The sequence below is a fragment of the Pan troglodytes genome, chromosome 8 (genome assembly GCF_028858775.2).
Source record: "Pan troglodytes isolate AG18354 chromosome 8, NHGRI_mPanTro3-v2.0_pri, whole genome shotgun sequence".
NCBI lineage: Eukaryota > Metazoa > Chordata > Mammalia > Primates > Hominidae > Pan > Pan troglodytes.
In genome coordinates, this window is record NC_072406.2 from 101,651,210 (window position 1) to 101,672,635 (window position 21,426).

General features: G+C 39.0%; 1 protein-coding gene across 2 annotated transcripts in view; it reads right to left on the reverse strand.

Annotated features, from left to right (window-relative positions):
• Positions 1-583: 583 nt before the first annotated feature.
• Positions 584-21,426, reverse strand: part of SLC16A12 (solute carrier family 16 member 12) — a 32,291-nt gene continuing 11,448 nt past the window's right edge. The window contains exons 2-6 of one of the 2 annotated variants that reach the window (XM_016918833.4): positions 14,018-14,121; positions 11,374-11,517; positions 8,885-9,464; positions 6,364-6,623; positions 584-2,768 (exon numbers count right to left, since the gene is read on the reverse strand). In XM_016918833.4, coding sequence (XP_016774322.1) covers positions 2,734-2,768; positions 6,364-6,623; positions 8,885-9,464; positions 11,374-11,517; positions 14,018-14,121 — 1,123 coding nt within the window. In that variant the 3' untranslated portion in view covers positions 584-2,733. Of the gene's footprint in view, positions 3,632-6,363; positions 6,624-8,884; positions 9,465-11,373; positions 11,518-14,017; positions 14,122-21,426 lie in introns of both variants that reach the window. The other variant, XM_016918832.4, reaches the window with a different exon arrangement.

The following is a 21,426-nucleotide window of genomic DNA, read 5'->3' on the forward strand; positions in this document are numbered from 1 at the left end:
CCTCAACCCTAAATGCTCCCCAAAAGAAGCCTGGATCAATCAACAGCAAATTAAACCACTGAGCCTGAAAGTAGTGGTTTTGATAGATCCTCTTGGGAAAACTCTTGGAAATCTCCAATCTAGAATCTTCCTTCAATATTGATTAGAAGACTGAAGCATAATCCAAAGGATTTTATCTGTCCAAGGGAGCGTCGGTTTCCCAACAGCTTCTTGAACCCACATAAGATGATCCAAGTAGGCACAGGGGAAGGACACAGGGCTTCAGCATCAGCAGCATCCCAGTTTTACAGGATTTCACACTAGAGGATACTGAGCTGTGGGAACTGGTGCCTCAGTTTCCACATCTACAAAACGATAATAATAGAGGTCACTATGGGGATTAAATTCGACAATGACAATGCATAGGAAGTGCCTGGCATAATAGCTCACACATTGGAAGAACTCAATAAAGACTTCTGGTTTTTGTAAATCATTTGATTATTTAACACATCTTAAAATGCTGACCACATCTTAGCATGATCCAGACAGGCCCACTCACCATCCAGTCCAAACCTCTTGTCCAAGGGAAAAATGTCTTTCCAAACACAGGACAATAAATTCATTTTATTTTGCTTTTGAAATAAGAAAATATTAGCATAAATATTTCATCTATTAATGAAATTACAATCTGAACAAAAAGCCCAATCATACAGTGTATCTACAAAGTTAGATAATGTCTTCTGATTTTCTACTCAGATAATTCCAAAGTAGAGCTTACAGTAGTAGAAAGAAATATTTAAGATATAAAATTATCCCACTATAATTTTGTTCTTGATTCCACAAAATACATCATTCCCATGAATTTCTCAGTTTTGAAATAAACAGTATAGACACATGGAACATTAACACTAAAATTCTGTGTAGAAATGTAAAATAGTAGACCTTAAGATGTACATTTTTCTTACTGATTTTCTAAAAATGCTGCCTCAAAAGGGAAAGTAAAATGCAAATCTATGCATGTATAAAGTCAAATCTCCCAAATGTTTTTATACAAAATCTTTAAAATTTCTGATCACTATGCTCATTTTTCATAAATACTTGTAATACTTCACAGAAATTATATTGCAGAACCACATAAACAAAATTTTGTTGTGATCATGATAAAAAATATGTAAAGAATATTTGTAACTATTCATATTTTTAAACATCTTTAGGCTTGAAAATTCAAGAAATGATATTTTTAGGGCAAAGTGCTATTCCAAACAGATATAACTTCATCTTAACTTTGACATTTTACAGATACCTTCCAATTTTTTTTTTTTTTTTTTTTTTTTTTTTTTGAGATGGAGTCTTGCTCTGTCGCCCAGGGTGGAGTGCAGTGGCATGATTTTGGCTCACTGCAACCTCCACCTCCTGGGTTCAAGCGATTGTCCGGCCTCAGCCTCCCGAGTAGCTGGGACTACAGGCACCCGCCACCACGCCCGGCTAATTTTTTGCATTTTTAGTAGAGACGGAGTTTCACGATGTTAGCCAGGATGGTCTTGATCTCCTGACCTCATGATCCACCCGCCTCCACCTCCCAAAGTGCTGGGATTACAGGCGTGAGCGACCATGCCCAGTCCCAAATATTTTTAAAATTGCAAATGACAAAGTCAATGGGGTTCAAAACTAAATTCTTAAACTAAGTAAGGAGATAACAGATAACATTTAAATTTGTCTTTGGAAAACAACTATGAAATATTACCATTTTCTCCTATCAGATCAAGTCAGTATTTCATTCTGAAAGGAATGTATTAACATGTGATTTTATGAAATAATCAAGGTATAGGCAAGCTCTCTTGCTGAGCATACACATTAACTCAGGATCTTCCTCATTGCTGTTTTTTTTCCCCAGCACTTGTGAGGCCTTGTAGGGGACAGTGGATTAAATAGCCTTCAGGGTCAAAACAGTTCCTTGACATTTGGATTTTAAACTCCTGGTAATTAAAATTGATTGCATAATTTACTCCTATTACAGGTGTGACACACTGTGAGATTCAGGATTATAATTCTTTGGACTTAAAATGGTTGGAAACAAGCTGGGGGATCTGGACTTTTTCTTCCCTCCATGCCTTCCCTCTTCAATCTGAAGACTCAGAAATTATCCCAAACCATAGAAAAGTGGAGTATTTGAGAATGAATAAATTTATAATCCAGTGAGTAGATTTCTAATTATTATCCATAAAGAGATGAAGAGCAGTGGACAGTGGAACAAGAATTAACACAGGGAGAAAGGAATCTCACCTTTAGAATATCTCTAGGATAATATTTTTCAGACAACTGACCCCCTCCAATCCTCTTTTGGGTAATGATAAAACTAAATGTCTGATCTGCAAAGAAAACTCTCACCAGAGACCTGCTGATTCAAGAATTCAGTTCCTGCCCAATTGGAATACTGCCAACATTTTTCCAACCTAACAGGAATGTGTCTGTAGTCTAAGTAACAGCTTCTTCTCTGAAGGTAAAAAACGGGAAGTTTTGGTGTTGTTGACATTTCAGGTAAGATTGAGAGGTTGTCCTTGTGACTGAGTGTGTTCTGCTAAATTTAGAGTAAGTATTATATGTGATGGTAACAAAGGTGAGAGCCTGGAACCCGGTCTTAGGAAAAGAGCTTTCGGTTTCCAGTGGACAATTTCAAATGGATCTTACCAGATGCCCTTTAAGATCTATTCCAACCATGGCATTCCATGATTATTTGGATTCTCATAGTGGTGTCTACCCTTGGGCAGAGGCAACGGCTGGCTGGAAGACTAAGAGAAAAAAAAAAAATAAGAGTTTCTTTCTATATTAATCACCACTTTTTGAAGAATCTCAAGTATTCTTTAACAATCCCAAGTAAAACCCTAATGAGAAACTCCACCATGAAAAAGTATGGCATCTTCACTCTTCACCACCACACCCAAGCTGACCTCCCTTCTCTAACCAGAACAAGGTAAGCAAAGCTACACGTTAATGTTTCCATTTTCTTTCTGAGGAGGGAACATGAAGGGCCTGAGACTGGAACAAAGCTGCTGCCCAGTGTCGTCTGCTTTGGTTATGCTTTGAAATTATCCCTAATTACAGCTAATTATATCAGCTGTGTCCTTACATTTCTTACAGAGCTATGCCCATTGACCAAAAGATATGAGTTCAGTTATGAGTACAAATCCCAAATGAGAAGGCTCTGGGCTAGTCCAGCTTTCCTTATTATATGCTATTTTCCCTTATAAATATTAATATGTTAACAAAACAATGATAATAATTTCCTTGGAAGGCAATCCTTCTGCCAAAATAAAAAGTTTCAGAAACATGAAGAATCTGGTGGCCCCACCTCTCTCAAACCTGAAGATTCTGGGGCTCAAGGCCTTTGGTCATGTGAGGCTGTAGCCAGGCACTGCTGTAGCCACAGGCTCCCCATGTTTCTGATCTAATTCTCTTGCCACAGAATAAGCCACTGATCCATTGGTCCATAGCTGCAGCTTAGGATCAGATTCTTTGGCAATGAACTGCAACTGGGTTTTTCTCATTCTCTTTAAAAGTCTAGCAAAGCCAAGCAACACAGAACTAAATATCATTGAAAATCCACAGAGGAGGAATGCTGCAGTGTAGCTGCCGGTGGTATCTACCAGCCATCCTGTAACAAACAACAGCAAAATTTTATTTTTGAGTTGAAAATTCAATTGCTTACCCACTCTCAAATTCTAATGATTTGTAAGGATAATAATAGATCGATAGCACCACCAATTGTAACTTTGAAACAAAAAGAGGTCACCTAAAAATATTGTGCAGCAACTGAAAAATACATTCTGTTTTCCAGGAAAACTTCTAGAGTGAATTGATTGTTGTTCTGTAAAGTGCTTGGAAGAGCATCATGTACTTAGTAGTCACAACGTAAATATTAGTTACTATTAACCCCATGAAATCTGGTGAAAAGATAAAAATAGCATCATTTAAATCATTAAGGTTGGAATAATTTACCTAGGGTGTTAAGAGAACATATTTGTACAAAATGCCAGTAGTATTCACAGCACCCATACACTGTTTTGAGTAACATGACATGCTTCAAAGCAGTATCGCATTTTCAACTGGATTCAGTCATTGTACTCTATCCAGTTTGAAAATCAGAACTTTCAGCTATTTTAGAAGTTGCAAATGCAAACTAGCTTTTTTTTCTTTATCTCTTGTTGCAACAAATTAATCTCAATATCTATCTCAGCTCTAAATTTTGAGGAAAACCGGGCATATGATATGCAAAATAGGGGCCACAATGACAGAAAACCAGTGGAATAACATTATACTTCGTCAGGCAATTATTTTATAATTAACAAAGGTTTTTTAAATTCCTTCAAACTTTCCTTATCTGCCAAGAAAACCCACCAGAGAAGTATATGATTTCTTCTCTTACCCACTTCAGATCCATTCATCAAAAATAGCATGTAGAAGTTGTTATAAGCCCCACAAAATTTCCTGAATTTAAACTGCTCTCAAATATTTTAGTTATTGTTTGATTTATTTGTGCAATTCTATAGCACCAAACAAAAAAGACTGAGTACACAGTTGTCATTTGAAAGGTAAATAAATAAGAAAATGATACAATAAGAATTAATCCTCGAATTCCCAGTAATGAGTATCATGTCTGATTTGCCAATGAAGGCCACGAACTGAATCCCAATTTCATTTGTGTCCTATGACCTTTGATAGAATGACACTGTTTCTAAAGGTTGGTGAGCACTAAAATAAGCTATGAAAGGAGGATGTGGGAATATTTTGGGGGCAGTTTTCAAAAATGGAGCATTAAACATAAAGATCTGTATCATGGAGTTCAAACTGAACAGGATTTTGTCATCTGCACCACTCAAGCGGCCACAATTTCCCCTAGTTTGCTGTTTTTATTCCACCCCAATTGCTGGATTTGGAAATAGCCTGAAACTGTCTATTCACAATAATAGTTAATAGCAGAAACTCTGCCTTCCTCAAAAAAATTCCTGCCTTCTTTCTAGGCAAAGTTTTGGGTTATTTCTCTTTTGCCTGTCTTCAGAGAGCTTGTTCACTCTCTCAGTTTTAATTTAGGCAGATAATAATATGGAACAGTAATTCTCAATATTTACCTTGCATGAGCATCACAACAAAGCTGGTTGAAAATGCAGATTTCTGGAACTCATCCTCAACATTCAGTTCACAGGTGGGAGTGTCAAGGAATCTGCATTTTTAACAAGGTCCCTAGGAGACTCTGATGCAGGTGGTGTAGACCACATGCTTTAGGAAGGAGAAACAGCTTCTGACCTGTTTACTCCTGTCTCTCCAGCATGATAAACACAATGCTAGTTACACATGCAATATGTATTTGTTGAATTACTTGTTTAATGCATACAATAAATATTTGTCAAATTGTTTAATCATGCTTCACTCTATAGCATTTTAGAGTTTATAAAACATTCTATGTGCTTTATATGATGATTCCCAAATCTATATATAAACCAGGCCATCCATTAAAGCTCATATTTCATCTTTAAACAGCTCTATTGAGCATTTTTACCTGTATATTTCAGAAATCTCAACATATCTAAAAACCATATTCATTATTTTTCAGGCAAAGCCACTTTCTCGAATTTCCTTATTTTCTCAACCACGACATTATTTTCTAAGTCATCCTTGACTTCTTTGTCTCATTCACCTCTGTATGCTAAATTCTGCTGAATTTTGTTTTGAAAACTTCTTCCTTGCCCCCAGAGCTCATCTTTATTTCTGCTGCAGCAGCCCTAGCTCAGGCGTTTATCAGCTGCCTCCTAAACTATTAGAATGGAATCTTAGCTACCTCTCTCCTAAGTTACTAGATCAATTGCTAGATCACATTTTCTAACATATATACTTTACCATATTATCCTTTTACATAAAAACTTTAGTACTATCCATAGTCTCTGAAGAATAGAGCCCAGTTCCTCTGTCTGGCACCCAAAACACTCCACTATGACACTGGCGTTTATAATTTCAGCCTCATCACCCACTGCCCCCTGTTGGAATCCTGTTCTCCCCTGAGACTTCCCTCTGAATGCACCCTACTTATTTATAAGGCTGAACAACTGCTCCATCCCCCTGCTCCCATCATTAATATGGAAAGGAATCAAGACCCTAATTTGGGACTTACTCTTTCCAGGTAGGCTAAGGTTCTTACTTGGTTGGAAGAAGATTATAAAACAAGGATGTAGGTGGGACCATGATGGTTTTGGGGGCTCTTATATCCCTTTTCTCTTTCACTCTTCCCCAACTCTCTTGACAATCCTTCTCATTGACTGCATGTGTGTTTGCTGTTTTCACATCAATATGCCAAAGAGAAAAGGTGGTTGGGGTTTCTCTCTGGAAACTTACCTGCGATGGGTGGGCTCACCAAGTATGGCACTGCGTGAAGGAAGTATACCACACCAAGCGCTGATGACAAAGAGGTGGTCCCCACTATCTCTGTGGTCACTACTGGGATCAAAGTCACGTAGGCACCATCAAAGTAGCCAAAGGTACAAGAGAAAGGCACGAGCAGAGGGAGACTTTGAAGCATTGGGAGGCAGAGATAGCAGAGCCCATCCATTCCCACGGCAAAGAGGTAGCAAACATACTGGTAATTCTTCAGACACCTGTAGATTTGAAGAACAAGAATAAGTGCAGGAGGTACACATTCTGTAAAAGAGCTTTAGAGCCACGGCTATGCAGCAGTAAGCATTGCAGTTATTTACAGAGATGGCTTTCCCATTGTGTGTTATGTATGCTGTCTTCCTATCTTTCTTTTTTGCAAATGCAAGAATTCATCTCTCCAGGAAGCATGGTGTGGTAGAAAGAATATATACTTCAAAATTAGAAAGGTAGAATATTAAAACTAGTCCTGCCACCCACTGCCTGCCTAACTCAATTTCTTTAGCTATAAAATGGAAAGGTTACTTATCTCACAGGGTTACTCTGAAAGTAGTCGTGAAATAAAATAGAAATAAAATGTAAAATGGGGTCTCCAATCTTTTGGCTTCCCTGGGCCACACTGGAAGAAGAAGAATTGTCTTGGGCCACACATAAAATAAACTAACACTAATGATAGCTGATGAAAAAAAGAAAGAAAGGAAAGGAAAGGAGGAAGGAAGGAAGGAAGGAAGGAAATAAGGAGAAAGAAAGAAAAGAAAGAAATAAAGAAAAAGAAAGAAAGAAAGAGAAAGAAAAAGAAAGAAAGAGTGCATAAATCTCAAAATGTTGTAAGAAAGTTTACAAATTTGTGTTGGACCACATTCAAAGCCATCCCAGGCCACAGGCAGCCCATGAGCCGCAGGTTGGACAAGCTTGATGTAAAGGATCAGAAGGGTAATTTTCCTAGCAGTCTACCTTATTAGATGCTTTTAGGTATGTTATCCATTGGTATCTGGCATGTCATAGATCATAAATACTCAATAACCCAAGTGGTTACACAAAGGGGAAACTGTAATACAAAGACATTAAAATGATTTGCCAGAGATGATGGAGGTCTTGGACTAGGATGAAGTCTAATATATTTCAAGATCTCCCAAGTGGTATTCCCATTAATTTTCCTGATAACTCCAAACCCATTTATGATACCAATAATTTCAAAGAATCTGTATAATGTCAGCTCCAACAGCTTATGCTTTACAAACATTTTTCTACTCACAGCCTCATTTGAACGTCACAAAATAGTATAAGGTCAACAGGCAAATATTGCACTGGCTCATTTTACAGATAGAGACCATTGTGGATCTGAGGGTTAGGTGACTTTCTGTAGGTCACAGGGTTAATAAGGAGCAAAGCCAGTGCAAGAACTTAGGTCTAGTATGCCTCAGATAGAGATGCCTCCATTAGACCTACACCTGGCTGCTTCTTGCTGAGTTATTTGATTGTGAAAATAGGTAATCTTTGCTCTTCTACTTCTTCTTTAACCATTAAAAATGTGGAATCAATACTAAATATCATATTCATAACACTGGAGAATGGCAGTTGGATCCTGATTAATTACCAAAAACACAATTTGTGAGAAGCTACATGATGGTATTAGCCCTGCAGGTCACATCTCAAGTGTGAATGGTTCATCATTTAGGAGAATATGAGTAGCCTGCACTCTTCAGTCCAAACAGATGAGCATTTGCTGAAGAAATTACTTGGTAGATTTCTTATAACTTTGGTTTCTAAGCCTACAATTACAAGGAAATTACTTGCAATTTGCATTGTCAAACATGAATATGTGGCTACAGACAATGTGTTACCATTGCACCTGGCCCTCCTGCCTAAACTGAATTCTGCTCCTTTTTCCATTGCCAGTCAGGACTGGTTCAAAAGAAACTAACACCACCACACCCAGCCAAAAGTTGTCTTGCTTGAGGACTGACTTGTCTTGGGATGGAATTAAATCTACCGCCAGAACTTGTAGTTACCCTAGGCTTCTGCAATTTAGACACATCTGGCCCATGACATCTTTTTGTACTACCTGTGAATTAAGAACGGTTTTTCCGTTTAAAAATGGTTGGAAAAAATCAAAAGAACAATATTTTGTGACACATGAAAATTATAAGAGAAATTCACATTTCAGTGTGCATAAAGTCTTATTGGAACATAGCCACTCTCTTTTGTTTACATATTGTCTGTGGCTGTTTTGTACTATAATAGCAGAGTTGGGTAGTTATGATGAACACTTGGCCTACAAAGCCAAAAATGTTTACTATCTGTTCCTTTACAGAAAATTTTGCCAACCTCTGATCTAGAAGTACCAGCAAGGGAGATGCCTTCAGATACTGCAGACTTGTTAACATTATTCAGACCTAGGTACTCCACAGGGTAAGGGGCTGAGGAGAAACTCAAGGCTTAAAGTCCCCTGGTGGGGAACCAATTGTAGTTTCATGAATTTTACCTTCTGTCGGTCAGCCATCCAAATGTGATATTGCCAATAATGTCAATCACTCCAAGTATGGACATAAGAAAAGCAGCTTGCTGATGACTCACTCCAACACTCAAAGCATAAGGCACCAAGTACACAAAGAGAGGGCTGCAGCCATAAGCCATAAACAGAATGGAGACGGCTAACACAACAAAGTCTGACATGAGTAAAAAACTGTACTCTTGCTGCAAACAGCAACAGAGGCAAGTCTGTGCCCATTCTTTGGTCAAAGATGAATAGGGAGACACCCGCTTAATGTCTTCTTTCTGAGTTCTACAGACATGGTTCTGCTCTGGAGTTGTGTGGTCATCTTTAAGAGTAATTGGCCTCATCAAGGCACCACATACACAGAGATTCAAGACAAAGCCCCCAAGAATGAGTAAGGCTCCCCGCCAGGAAAACTGTTCAATAAGGAGCTGAACCACAGGAGCCAGGATGAAGGTGCCAATGCCACTTCCTGACATGGCGATACCATAAGCAAGGGCTTTCCGTCTGCTGAAGTACTTGCCAACCATGGCAATAGCTGGAGAGTAACAAAGTGCAAATCCAAGACCTGAGGATAAAGAGAACTCTATGAGTGCTGAAGTACCATAAACAGCCAATGATATCTCAGAATACAATGATTTATATTAAAGAGAATCTGACCTCTCATTAAACCCTTTTAAAGCTGCTTTTTACACCAAGCTTAAAATGAGTCTCCCCTCACCAGTCATTCACAATTTGGAAAATGTAGAATATATATGACTTTCTTTTTAGGGAGAACACCCTTAAGGAAATATGACTTCATAAACAAAATTAAATGAAGAACATAAAAATAATTACACAAACTAAATTGGAATTCACTAGAAAATCTGGATAATGCCAACCAAAGAAACTTATCACTTCCTCCATTTTTTAACTTAAATTATCCAGACAATTCCCTAAACGCTTCACTGCCTATGAAGACACAACACTGACAATCTGCACCACTCTGGAATTTGGATTCAAATAGCATGTACAACTATGAAAATTCCAGGGTAATTTTACATAGTTGGGAAACATCATGCCAATTTTATATGTGAACATAGCAATGTATATTTTCATATATGTGAAAATATCTCTTAAGGTCAGCAGACAAATGTTGACACTCTAGAAAGCTTTTTAGAGACCTTCAACTTTTGGGCTGGGTGCAGTGGCTCATGCCTGTAATCCCAGCACTTTGGGATGCTGAGGCAGGCAGATCACTCGAGCTCAGGAGTTTGAGACCAGCCTGGGCAATATGGCAAAACCCCATCTCTGCAAAAAAAAATACAAAAATTAACCAGGTGTGGCGGCATGCACCTGTAGTCTTAGCTACTCAGGAGGCTGAAGGGGGAGGATGGCTTGAGCCCAGGAGACAGAGGTTGCAGCTGAGATTGCGCCACCGCACTCCAGCCTGAGGACCAAGCCAGATAGACCCTGTCTCAAAAAAAAAAAAAAAAAAAAAGATCAACTTCTATTACTTTTTAAGTGAAGAAAATCTGAGGGGCTGTGAGCCTGGATTTTATGGCAACTAGAATGTCAGAGAAGGAAAAAGAGAACCACCTTCAGAAGCTCCTGCTTCCAACTGCAGTGCACAGTAGCCAGCAACCCAGAGTTGCCTGGACTGAGGGGTTTCTGGATGTGGGACTTCCAGTGTTAAAACCAGGACAGTGCCTGGTAAACTGGGATCCATTGGTCACCATAGCAGCAGTCAGGGTCTTTGGGTGGGTGTACCTTCTTTAGCTAACATAGCCAAATTTATAGCCTCACTATGAGGTTACGTCCTTTATTGACCTTATTCACGCCACACCAATGGCACAATGCCCAGACAGGAGTTGGCGCTACTCTCCACACCCCTTTGAGTGATGGGCAAACTCCCATTGCAGTCCCACAATCCTATGCAGTCTCTGTAAGAGTGATCTATTGAATGTACATGTTGCTTTTTTCCATGGCATTTATTATGATTTGCTAAAGTGATACTTCCACAGCATTGAGAAAGAATGTGTAATATCAGAATATTCACAATAAAGGGTTTTTTAAAATTAGAAATTCCCATTTATTGGACAGCAATATTCATTATAAAGCAGGAGCAACTCAGATTGACCGTCAATAGTATTTTAATGTCTTGGCAATGGCTGGAAGAATGACCATTGCTGAAAATTCATGTTGCCCTGGGTAATATCTTGTTTCTTCTGAGTACAGAATCTCAGCCATACACTAATTCCAAGGAGAAAGCTGCAGTTGCTTTTACCATCTGGCTGAATTACAGTGGAGATGCATTTTCATTAGGGTAATGTAATCTCATTTCCAGCTCTGTTTAACTGCTAGGTAGGTAGACATAAGCTAGGTCAACTAAATTATGCATCTAACAAAATGAATATTTTATGAATTACTTCTCTGTTGATGTGCTTGGAAACCCCTGGATGGAGTGGGGTGAAACAGGTGGTACAAAGTGCCCTTACCTGTAAGAACTCCCAGAGTGAGGTAGAGATGCTTCAGACTCGTGGCAAATGAGCTCAGGATGAGTCCAGTAGATGCAAGCAAGCCACCCAGCATGATTCCCACTTGACAGGATAAATGGTTACTGACAACACTCCCAAGTGGAGCTTCAAAAACAATAAGAAATAGGTTCAACAGAAAGGCCTTGAGGGCACTGTGAAAGGCTGTGATGTGGCATTGACAGAGGAGAGAACCTTTAAAGCATTGAGCCCACCCTATTAATTCTGCAGCTTTGGAAACTGAGGCCCAGAGAAAGGAAGTGATTGTCCATGGTCCCACAGATAATAAGCAGCAGGGTTGGAATAGAACTCAAGTCTCCTGACCTGCATTTCAGGGCTCAATCCTCTTCATTCTATTATAGTCATAATGGCAGGACGGTAGGGTGTTTTTTAAACAGTGGATCAACTTTCTCTAAATTACATGTCATTTGCACAGGGATGCTTACTATAGTGTTGATCATATATCATTAGCAATAATGGTGACAGTTAATTGCTGGAGAAAGAAAGTGGATAACACCATGTGACCAGCAGTGTTATGCAGTAAAAGACCAGGGAGAGAGATCATAGACAAATTCCACAATCTGGCCCAGTTTTCAGGCTTCAGCACACCCTGTGGTTGAGATATCAAAGCCCAGAAAATCTAAGAAAAATGCTTCATGCCCATGGTGACATTCTGGTTGGTCTCATTTGGTTTGTGGCTTACCAGTGTATCAGAATTACGTTGGCCTCAAGGCTCACAGAATATTAAGTAAAACCAGAGACCAAAATGGAACTGAAGTTCAGGGGTATATGGCATGGCCCAAGGTCACCAACAAGAGCACCTAACACCGAGTGTGAGGTTATTTCACGCCCTTACTCTTTGGGTCTCTCAGACTAATGGCAGGAGTGATGGGTGAGGAAGGCATGTGAATTTCCTTCTAAGGAAAAATTCATGCTGACATCAGTAACTCTTAGTAGCAAGATCAGAAGACCTGATTTTCCAGGTGTCTGAAGAGTATGATCATTTTTGTATTGATCAGACTGAAATTGGGGGTCAACTGTTACCTTCTCTGTTCATCACAGAGCAGATCTGTTCCCAGTGGGTGTCCCACATGTGATTCTGCAGACTCTCATCCATACTCTGAACTTTAATGTTTTAATATTATGTTACAAGGTGAGCAGGTAGGTATATGGTAATTGTGTACAACAGGCCTCTTGGTCTTGCATAGAATTTAAATATGTTGCTTCTGACATAACCCTACTCAAAGCTTGACTGTGTGAACCATATTGACTGTGTGACCATATTGGTCACCTAAGGTCATTTCCTCCTATTTGGGGGATTATGAATATCCTCCAAAAGATAGAAATGAGGGAAATTAGTCACTTTTATCCTCTGAGAAGACAAACATGGCTTCTTTGGTGTGCTGATGCAAATGCTGTGACTAATAATGTGACCCTGAAAATCAAGTGTTTTCAAAAAAAAGACAAGCTCTATAACTCAAATATATGATTTTTTGATCCCTTAAGACCTTCCTCTTAGTTGAAAGAGTTGAGTTGATTTAGCCTTCTCATGAAACCTGCTTTTAGTCTTAGAACTGCTCTCAACTTCCTCCCAACCAAAGAAATATTATACATTTCAGTACAATTTAACTGATTCATGAGTAAATGAATTTTTTTTCCAAAAAGAAATATGAGTCAGTGCCTAGAATGGAATAAAATGGTTATTATGAGTTACTGAATACAGGTATTATTTCCCTTTTGCCACTAAGACACGGCTTGAAGAGATGAAAATTTCCTAAAATACTCAGAACTCATTGAAATGAACGGATTAAGTGGGTCTAAGCTACAATTTGATTTAATCTTAGAAACTCTCTAAGACATCAATTTAATAACGTGAGTTTGAAATTTATTTTAAACAAATGCCAGGTTTGTTGTCCTCTACTACACAGATGGAATGTTAATTCCATACATTTCTAGAACACCCTACATACCTTATATAACACTTTCGGAGTTCCTTGAATGAAATTACACCCATAATGAATATGTTTATCTCATGATGACATAATCCTATCCTTCCCCAATACTTCTCTAAGCATGAAGATTTATATATGAAAAAGATGAAATCCATGAGCCAAATGTCAAGCCCTGGGGGAGGAACAGAATGCAATCCAAGACTTGAAATGTGATACAACACTGTTGGCACTTATGACTATGTAAAAATGGCTCATGGTACTATCAATAACTATTTACACAACTTGAGAATGAGAAGGCCATAGCATTTGGAAGAGAGAAGCCAAGCATATACTATAAATTGCTTCCAAAATCAGGACAGGTTCTAGAATGCTCAGCGTCCTATCTCTATATGGAAGAACCAAATCTTATGTGTTCTTTTGAGTGTATTATCTAACTGTTCTACCTGACATCAGCCAAGACCATTAATTACAAGAGCAAGTCTGGTTGGCTTTGGCTGAAGATAGGATTGATCTTTTCTTTATATTATATACTCCTAGCCAGTTTTTAATATAGCCCTTCTACTTAGGAAAACTAGTAATCAAAGTCAGTGGAATGTCATTGTCATATACAGTTCAAGAGTGGCCAGTAATTCCCTATCCTAGTAAGTAATACTCACCACAGAGCATGGTCACACAATCTACAATGGAATGGATCCATGCCGTTTGTGCGTAATCCTGAGTGAAGTATGTCTGGAACTCCACAAAAAAAATTGAGATACATCTGAAAAATACAATGCAGGCATTTTATACAAAAAATGAATGAGCATGCATTTGAGCCAGAACTTAAAATGTTTGGTTCAATTAGCTGCTCCTGTTTCCAAGGGTTTTAATTGCTAGACCATAATAAGTGGGAAATCAGAAGCTGACCATTTGGGCCATGCTGGATAACAAGAAGAACAAGTGTTCAACCACCACAGGGGCTACTAAAGCCAAGTAGATGTGAAAACCACTGCTCTAAGGAAGGTTTTATGGAAACAAAAGCAGGTCAGGAACATGGATTCTTATTTATTTTTGTATTTTGCTAACTTCTTCTGAGAGGTTATTATACAAATTAAGATTTGACAATAAAGAATTATATATCACCAGCAATGTCACCTCTAGGATTTATATAAAGGAAATAATCAGGTGATATTGATGATAGATAGATAAAAGGATATATTCTGGAGAACTAGTTTAGTCTATAAAATTATATATATGTGTATATAAAAGGATATATTCTGAGGGATATAATAATAATAGATATATAAGAGGATATATTCTGGAGAATAGCCAAATATCATAACCAATGTAACTGTTCATCAATAAAGGACTGGCTAAATAAATTATGGCATATCAATAAAATAAAATAGTAAGTCTTAAAAATGATGATGTTGATCTGTATATATTGATTTGGAAATAAATTTGCAATATAATGTTAAGTAAAAAATAAGTTAGTTACCAAACAGTTCATATAGTAGGAACTTATTTTTGTAAAAACAGTTTATGTAAATAGAAAATTTCCTGGATGGCCGAATAGGAACAGCTCTGGTCTGCAGCTCCCAGCGTGATTGATGCAGAAGACGGGTGATTTCTGCATTTCCAACTGAGGTACCTGGTTCATCTCACTGGGACTCGTTGGACAGTGGGTGTAGCCCATGGAGGGGGAGCCAAAGCAGGGTGGGGCATTGCCTCACCCAGGAAGCGCAAGGGGTCAGGGGATTTCCCTTTCCTAGCTAAGGGAAGCTATGACATACTGTACCGGGAAAATTGGGACACTGCCACCTAAATACTATGCTTTTCCAATGGTCTTAGCAAATGGCACACCAGGAGATTTTATCCCGTGCCTAGCTCAGCAGGTCCTACGCCCACGGAGCCTTGCTCACTGCTAGCGCAGCAGTCCGAGATCAAACTGTGAGGCGGCAGCCCGGCTGCGGGAGGGGCATCTGCCATTGCTGAGGCTTGAGTAGGTAAACAAAGTGGCCAGGAAGCTCAAACTGGGTGGAGCCCACTGCAGCTCAACCAGACTTCACCTCTGGGGGAGGGCATAGCTGAACAAAAGGGAGCAGAAACTTCTGCAGACTTAAATGTCCCGGTCTGACAGCTCTGAAGAGAGCAGTGGTTCTCCCATTACAGTGTTTGAGCCCTAAGAATGGACAGACTGCCTCCTCAAGTGGGTCCCTGACCCCCGTGTAGCCTAACTGGGAGACACCTCCCCGTAGGGGCCAACTGACACCTCATACAGCCAGGTGCCCCTCTCAGACAAAGCTTCCAGAGGAAGGATCAGGCAGCAATATTTGCTGTTCTGCAATATTTGCTGTTCTGCAGCCTCTGCCGGTGATACCAGGCAAACAGCGTCTGGAGTGGACCTCCAGCAAACTCCAACAGACCTGCAGCTGAGGGACCTGACTGTTAGAAGGAAAACTAACAAACAGAAACGAATAACATCAACATCAACAAAAAGGACATCCACACCGAAACCCCATCTGTAGGTCACTAACATCAAAGACCAAAGGTAGATAAAACCACAAAGATGGGGAGAAACCAGAGCAGAAAAGCTGAAAATTCTAAAAACCAGAGCACTTCTTCTCCTCCAAAGGATCACAGCTCCTCACCGGCGACGGAACAAAGCTGGACGGATAATGACTTTGACAAGTTGACAGAAGTAGGCTTCAGAAGGTCAGTACTAACAAACTTCTCCGAGCTAAAGGAGGATGTTCGAACCCATCACAAGGAAGCTAAAAACCTTGAAAAACGATTAGAGGAATGGCTAATTAGAATAAACAGCATAGAGAAGACCTTAAATGACCTGATGGAGCTGAAAACCATGGTATGAGAACTACGTGACACATACACAAGCTTCAGTAGCCGATTTGATCAAGTGGAAGAAAGGGTATCAGTGATTGAAGATCAAATTAATGAAATGAAATGAGAAGAGAAGTTTAGAGAAAAAAGAGTAAAAAAGATATGAACAAAGCCTCCAAGAAATATGGGACTATGTGAAAAGACCAAATCTACATTTGATTGGCGTCCCTCAAAGTGACAGGGAGAATGGAACCAAGCTGGAAAACACTCTTCAGGATATTATCCGGGAGAACTTCCCCAATCTAGTGAGACAGGCCAACATTCAAATTCAGGAAATACAGAGAACAACACAAAGATACTCCTCGAGAAGAGCAACCCCAAGACACATAATTGTCAGACTCACCAATGTTGAAATGAAGGAAAAAATGTTAAGGGCAGCCAGAGAGAAAGGTCGGGTTACCCACAAAGGGAAGCCCATCAGACTAACAGCAGATCTCTTTGCAGAAACCCTGCAAGCCAGAAGAGAGTGGGGGCCAATATTCAACATTCTTAAAGAAAAAGAATTTTCAACCCAGAATTTCATATCTGGCCAAACTAAGCTTCATAAGTGAAGGAGAAATAAAATCTTTCACACACAAGCAAATGCTGAGAGATTTTGTCCCCACCAAGCCTACCTTACAAGAGCTCCTGAAGGAAGCACTAAACGTGGAAAGGAACAATCGGTACCAGCCACTGCAAAAACATGCCAAATTGTAAAGACCATCGATGCTAGGAAGAAACTGCATCAACTAATGGGCAAAATAACCAGCTAACATTGTAATGACAGGATCAAATTCACATACAACATATTAACCTTAAATGTAAATGGGCTAAATACCCCAATTAAAAGACACAGACTAGCCAATTGGATAAAGAGTCAAGAGCCATCAGTATGCTGTATTCAGGAAACCCATCTCATGTGCAGAGACACACATAGGCTCAAAATAAAGGGATGGAGGAAGATCTACCAAGCAAATGGAAAGCAAAAAAAAGCAGGGGTTGCAATCCTAGTCTCTGATAAAACAGACTTTAAACCAACAAAGATCAAAAGAGACAAAGAAGGCCATTACATAATGGTAAAGGGATCGATTCAACAAGAAGAGCTAACTATCCTAAATATATATGCACCCAATACAGGAGCACCCAAATTCATAAAGCAAGGACTTAGAGACCTACAAAGAGACTTAGACTCCCACACAATAATAATGGGAGACTAACGCCCCACTGTCAATATGAGACAGATCAACGAGACAGAAGGTTAACAAGGATATGCAGGACTTGAACTCAGCTCTGCACCAAGCAGACCTAACGGACATCTACAGAACTCTCCACCCCAAATCAACAGAATATACATTCTTCTCAGTACCATATCACACTTATTCCAAAATTCACCACATAGTTGGAAGTAAACCACTGCTTAGCAAATGTAAAAGAACAGAAATCACAATAAACTCTCTCTCAGACTACAGTGCAATCAAATTAGAACTCAGGATTAAGAAACTCACTCAAAACCACTCAACTACATGGAAACTGAACAACCTGCTCCTGTATGACTACTGGGTAAATAACGAAATGTAGGCAGAAATAAAGATGTTCTTTGAAACCAGTGAGAACAAAGACACAATGTACCAGAATGTCTGGGACACATTTAAAGCAGTGTGTAGAGGGAAATTTATACCACTAAATACCCACAAGAGAAAGCAGGAGAGATTTAAAATCGACACCCTAACATCACAATTAAAAGAACTAGAGAAGCAAGAGCAAACAAATTTAAAAGCTAGCAGAAGGCAAGAAATAACTAAAATCAGAGCAGAACTGAAGGAGACAGAGACAAGAAAACCCCTTCCAAAAAATCAATGAATTCAGGAGCTGGTTTTTTGAAAAGATCAACAAATAGATAGATTGCTAGCAAGACTAATAAAGAAGAAAAGAGAGAAGAATCAAATAGATGCGATAAAAAATGACAAAGGGGAAATCCCCACCAATCCCACAGAAATACAAACTACCATCAGAGAATACTATAAACACCTCTACGCAAATAAACTAGAAAATCTAGAAGAAATGGATAAATTCCTGGACACATACTCTCCAGACTAAACCAGGACGAAGCTGAATCCCTGAATAGACCAATAACAGGCTCTGAAATTGAGGCAATAATTAATAGCCTACCAACCAAAAAAAGTCCAGGACCAGACGGATTCACAGCCGAATTCTATCAGAGGTGCGAAGAGGAGCTGGTACTATTCCTTCTGAAACTATTCCAATCAGGAGAATAACAGGGAATCCCCCTTAACTCATTTTATGAGGTGAGCATCATTCTGATATCAGTCTGGCAAAAACACACACACACACAAAAAGGGAACTTTAGACCAATATCCCTGATGAACATTGATGCAAAAATCCTCAATAAAATACTGGCAAACCAAATCCATCAAAAAACTTATCCACCAAGATCAAGTTGGCTTCATCCCTGGGATGCAAGGCTGGTTCTACATACGCAAATCAATAAATATAATCCACCATATAAACAGGACCCAAGACAAAAACCACATGATTATCTCAATAGATGCAGAAAAGGCCTTTGACAAAATTCAACATCCCTTCATGCTAAAAACTCTCAATAAACTAGGTATTGATGGACTGTATCTCAAAATAATAAGAGCTATTTATGATAAACCCACAGCCAATATCATTCTGAATGGGCAAAGACTGGAAGCATTCCCTTTGAAAACTGGCACAAGACAGGGATGCCCTCTCTCACCACTCCTATTCAACATAGTGTTGGACGTTCTGGCCAGGGCAATCAGGCAAGAGAAAGAAATAAACGTTATTCAGTTAGGAAAAGAGGAAGTCAAATTGTCCCTGTTTGCAGATGCCATGATTGTATATTTAGAAAACCCCATCGTCTCAGCCCAAAAGCTCCTTAAGCTGATAAGCAACTTCAGCAAAGTCTCAGGATACAAAATCAATGTGCAAAAATCACAAGCATTCCTATACACTAATAACAGACAAACAGAGAGCCAAATTATGAGTGAACTCCCATTCACAATTGCTACAAAGAGAATAAAATACCTAGGAATCCAACTCATAAGGCATGTGAAGGACCTCTTCAGGGAAAACTACAAACCACTGCTCAAGGAAATAAAAGAGGATACAAACAAATGGAAGAACATTCCATGCTCGTGGATAGAAAGAATCAATATCTTGAAAATGGCCATACTGCCTGAAGTAATTTATAGATTCAATGCTATTTCCATCAAGCTACCAATGACTTTCTTCACAGAATTGGAAAAAACTACTTTAAAGTTCATATGGAACCAAAAAACTGCCTGCATTGCCAAGACAATCCTAACTCAAAAGAACAAAGCTGGAGGCATCATGCTACCTGACTTCAAGCTGTACTACAAGGCTACAGTAACCAAAACAGCATGGTACTGGTACCAAAACAGAGATATTGACAAATGGAACAGAACAGAGGCCTCAGAAATGACACCACACATCTACGACCATCTGATCTTTAACAAACCTGACAAAAATAACAAATGGAGAAAGGATTCTCTATTTAATAAATGGTACTGGGAAAACTGGTTAGCCATATGTAGAAAGCTGAAACTGGATCCCTTCCTTATACCTTATACAAAAATTAATTCAAGATAGATTAAAGACTTAAATGTTAGACCTAAAACCGTAAAAACCCTAGAAGAAAACCTAGGCAATACCATTCAGGACATAGGCATGGGCAAGGACTTCATGACTAAAACACCAAAAGCAATGGCAACAAAAGCCAAAATTGACAAATGGAATCTAATTAAACTAAAGAGCTTCTGCACAGCAAAAGAAACTACCATCAGAGTGAACAGGCAACCTGCAGAATGTGAGAAAATTTTTGCAATCCAGTCATCTGACAAACGGCTAATATCCAGAATCTACAAAGAACTTAAACAAATTTACAAGAAAAAAATCAAACAACCCCATCAAAAAGGTGGCAAAGGATATGAACAGACACTTTTCAAAAGAAAACATTTATGCAGCCAACAGACACATGAAAAAATGCTCATCATCACTGGCCATCAGAGAAATGCAAATCAAAACCACAATGAGATACCATCTCACACCAGTTAGAATGGCCATCATTAAAAAGTCAGGAAACAACAGGTGCTGGAGAGGATGTGGAGAAATAGGAACACTTTTACACTGTTGGTGGGAGTGTGAACTAGTTCAAGTATTGTGGAAGACAGTGTGGTGATTCCTCAAGGATCTTGAACTAGAAATACCATTTGACCCAGCGATCCTGTTACTGGGTATATACCCAAAGGATTATAAATGATGCTACTATAAAGACACATGTGCACGTATGTTTAATGTGGCACTATTCACAATAGGAAAGACTTGGAACCAAGCCAAATGTCCATCAATGATAGACTGGGTTAAGAAAATGTGGCACATATCCACCATGGAATACTATGCAGCCATAAAAAAGGATGAGTTCATGTCGTTTGTAGGGACATGGATGAAGCTGGAAACCATTCTGAGCAAACTATCGCAAGGACAGAAAACCAAACACTGCATGTTCTCACTCATAAGTGGAACTTGAACAATGAGAACACTTGGACACAGGGCAGGGAACAGCACACACCGGGGCCTGTCGTGGGGTCGGGGGATGGGGGAGGGATAGCATTAGGAGAAATACCTAATGTAAATGATGAGTTAATGGGTGTAGCAAACCAACATGGCACATGTATACATATATAACAAACCTGCATGTTGTGCACATGTACCCTAGAACTTAAAGTATAATAAAAAAAAGAAAATTTCCTGAAAGCTTATACACTAAAATGTACCTAATCATTATATGTAAATGGTGAGATTAGAAATAATTATTTTAATCTTTATAGAGCATTTTCAATTACTTTACAATAAACATGATTTCTTATGTAACCAGAAATGTGTATATATGTGTGTATGTGTGTATGTGCAGAGAAAGAGAAAGAAATATTTATATTGAAAAATAATTACTTAGAGAAAGACATGTGAACCAGAAGCAATAGTTTGCATCACTGTGCAACTTGGAAAAGCCTTATATGGATTAGCATGGCGTCCTCATTCAGGCAGGAAGCTTTTATAGCCTGGTGATAACAGTAGGGAAGAAATCAGGCCTGTGGCTTGGGGATGAGATAAGAGGTTATTAATCTCTTTGGAGCTAAGT